This window comes from Brachyhypopomus gauderio, unplaced genomic scaffold (assembly GCF_052324685.1).
Source record: "Brachyhypopomus gauderio isolate BG-103 unplaced genomic scaffold, BGAUD_0.2 sc34, whole genome shotgun sequence".
Classification (NCBI taxonomy): Eukaryota; Metazoa; Chordata; class Actinopteri; order Gymnotiformes; family Hypopomidae; genus Brachyhypopomus; species Brachyhypopomus gauderio.
In genome coordinates, this window is record NW_027506866.1 from 1,257,501 (window position 1) to 1,260,557 (window position 3,057).

The window sequence follows — 3,057 nt, forward strand, 5'->3', positions numbered from 1 at the left end:
TCACCGTCTTTATACACATAAACACCCGACTGGGTACGGCAGAAGAGGCGTTTTTGCGCGTGCGTATCGTGTGGGTGTGGGATCTTACTTTCTGCATGTGTGTTTTGTGGGTGTGTTGGAGCTGAGAGTCGAGCTGTAGTCTGAGCTGCTCCAGCTGGGATGTGTGTGAATCCTGCATCCTCTCCCTCTCCTCCAGATGAGCCCTCAACAAGCGCTCCCTCTCCACGCTCTCCTGCACACACACCGTGTGATGAACACACGTTGGCTCGGCCTCTCAGGTGATCACTGAGCTGTGAGTAAATAAATTCTCCCTACTGCACCTCCTCCAGGTGCTCGTGTCTGAGGGTGAGGAGCTGCTCCTGGTGCTCCTGCGACAGCTGCTCCAGCTTCCTGCTGTGCTCCCTCTGCACCTCCTCCCTCACCTCCTGCAACAGACCAGACAGCTGACCACACTCACACACACACACACACTCCTCCTCTCTCTTTGTCTTTTCTTCCTCCACGTCCAGCTCAGTCTCCTCTGCCACGCTGCTCCTGCTCGCTGTCCCGCGAACCGTCTCCGGCCTCAGCCAGCAGAGGGCGCTATTGTTCTTCAGTGGCTCTTGCAGTCCATCAGAGGGTTTGGAGAGTGAGGAAGAGGATGGAGGGGAGGAAGGCTCCAACATCATCCTGTAACACCCAACAGTGTAATGTTACCAATCATGACACACACACTACTCACAAAGTTATAGACATGTTTGGCTTTCAGGTGAAATTTATGGAAAACGTTCACACCTCAGTGATATTATACAGTATCTTGAAAGTAGAAACATGCAATTGTGATTTCCTCACTTAAAACAATTTATCGAAACAAAGTCAAATTCTCCGAGTCAATTTGCTGAACTTGTGAGCATTTGTGCATTCTGACTTAGAAGTCACACAATCTGACTGCACAACAGAAGTAGATTTAAGATTAAATATGAAAATGTTCATGGACGATGTCCAAATTTTGAACTGAATTGAAGTTATCAAAAGCTGTGTGTGTCTATGCATGTGTGTGCGTGTGTTGACCACATTCTGGTATCAACAGCATTAATGAGACCAACCTCTCTGCCACTTGTGGTCTCATCTTCTCATCTTCCTCTCTCTCTCCATCTTTCTCATCCTGAGACTAACAGACGAATGGATAAATGGATGGATGGATGGACGGAAAGGAAGAAGACAAAAAGAAACACTGAAAGAAAGAAACACTCTGGCGCATGACTTCAAATAAAACCCTAACCTCAAATAAACTTTGAGGTCCCCTCACTTATACCACTGCTATAGTGTTTGTAGAGAAAGACAGACAGACAGACAGAGAGAGGGAGGGAGGGAGGGAGAGACATATAGGAAGAGAGGCAGTGTGAGTGTTAATGAGTACCTGCAAGGGTGGGTCAGGGCTGTGGTCTCTTAACGGAGCGAGATCTTGGCGTTCTGGTTCGGATCTCTCCTCCACAGGAGCACTGCCACTGACTTCACTGTCCTGCTCATACACAGACAAACACAAACACACCAACACATGCAAACACATATGCATGAACATGCATGTACAGACATTCACAAGATCATTGTGTGTGTGTGTGTGTGTGTATGTGTGTGTGTGTGTGTGTGTGTGTGTTTGTGAAAGGTAGAGCAAGGTGCTACAGTAACACCAAGATCACGTGAGCACACACAGTGATGTTAGTGGCGCTGTATAAATGTGTGTGAAAAGCTGGGAACATAATGTGTGAGTGAGGGAGAGTGAAGAACATCGTGGCCACCTCATACTGCAGTCCCCCTTTCAGGATGTCCAGGTCCAAGTGTATGTTCTGCAACAGGTCTGATGACCCTAGCAGACTCTACGTACACACAAACACACACCGCAACACGGATACAGAAAATCATTCCTCATACTTTACTGCACTGTAAAGACTACAAAGGTGACAGTGAGCTAAAAATCAGAGCATTATATTCTAGCAGGTGTTTTCACCTCATGGACAGACGCCGCCTTCTGCTCTTCATCCTCCTCTTCATCCACCTCCAGATCTGAATTAAATATGGGCGGAGCCAGACTCTCCAGCTGTCGTCCTCTTAGCGAATGCAAATTTGCTCCGGATACATCCTAAGATACACACCATCATACGCTCTACACCTCTGCCATGAACTCAGACCTCCATCACTTCAAAGTCAATTTGGTAAAAGCTAAACTTTGCAGAGGAGTGATGTGTTCTTTTACCTCCAGTGACGTATGTAGGGTTTGTTCTTACGCCACCTTATACAATGTATACAATGAGGTTTCATTCCCCTACATAGAGGATATAGACTGTACATGTTCACCCCTACTAGAGGATATAGACTGTACATGTTCACCCCTACTAGAGGATATAGACTGTACATGTTCACCCCTACTAGAGGATATAGACAGTACATGTTCACCCCTACTAGAGGATATAGACTGTACATGTTCACCCCTACTAGAGGATATAGACCGTACATGTTCACCCCTACTAGAGGATATAGACTGTACATGTTCACCCCTACTAGAGGATATAGACTGTACATGTTCACCCCTACTAGAGGATATAGACAGTACATTTACCCCTAGTGAGGACTTTAAAGGATGAAGGTCTGTGGAGTTGCCCAGGGAACCTCGCAGTCCTGGAACTGAAAGGTCACACATCCCTCTCAGTGGAGCCAGAGGAGCCAGCAGCTGAGAGACAGTGATAGAGTGAGTGAGTGTGTGAGTGAGTGTGTGTGTGTGAGAGAGAGAGAGAGAGAGAGAGAGAGAGAGAGAGAGAGAGAGAGAGAGAGAGAGAGAAAGAGAGAGAGAGAGAGAGAGCTTTAACAGAATGGCACACACAATTTAGCTTTCTTTCTCCTTTCTGCTCAACTTTAGGCGACTGCTGTCCTAAATCTTTTGATATACTTCGATGAGAAAATAATTGTTCAATTCATTTCAGTGTTATTAGAAACACAGCAGTCAAGAATGTGTAGTATTGAAGAGAAAGTGTGACAAATATAACTGCTGTGTAACAAAATACATTTTAGGGTACACAGATC

At 46.1% G+C, this 3,057-nt stretch overlaps 1 protein-coding gene across 1 annotated transcript in view; it reads right to left on the minus strand.

Annotated features, from left to right (window-relative positions):
- Positions 1-668, minus strand: part of LOC143485498 (uncharacterized) — a 7,723-nt gene extending 7,055 nt beyond the window's left edge. The window contains exons 1-2 of the mRNA XM_076984945.1: positions 321-668; positions 89-232 (exon numbers count right to left, since the gene is read on the minus strand). Of these exons, the coding sequence (XP_076841060.1) occupies positions 89-232; positions 321-668 (492 nt within the window). The remainder of the gene's footprint in view (positions 1-88; positions 233-320) is intronic.
- Between the last annotated feature and the right edge of the window lie 2,389 nt (positions 669-3,057).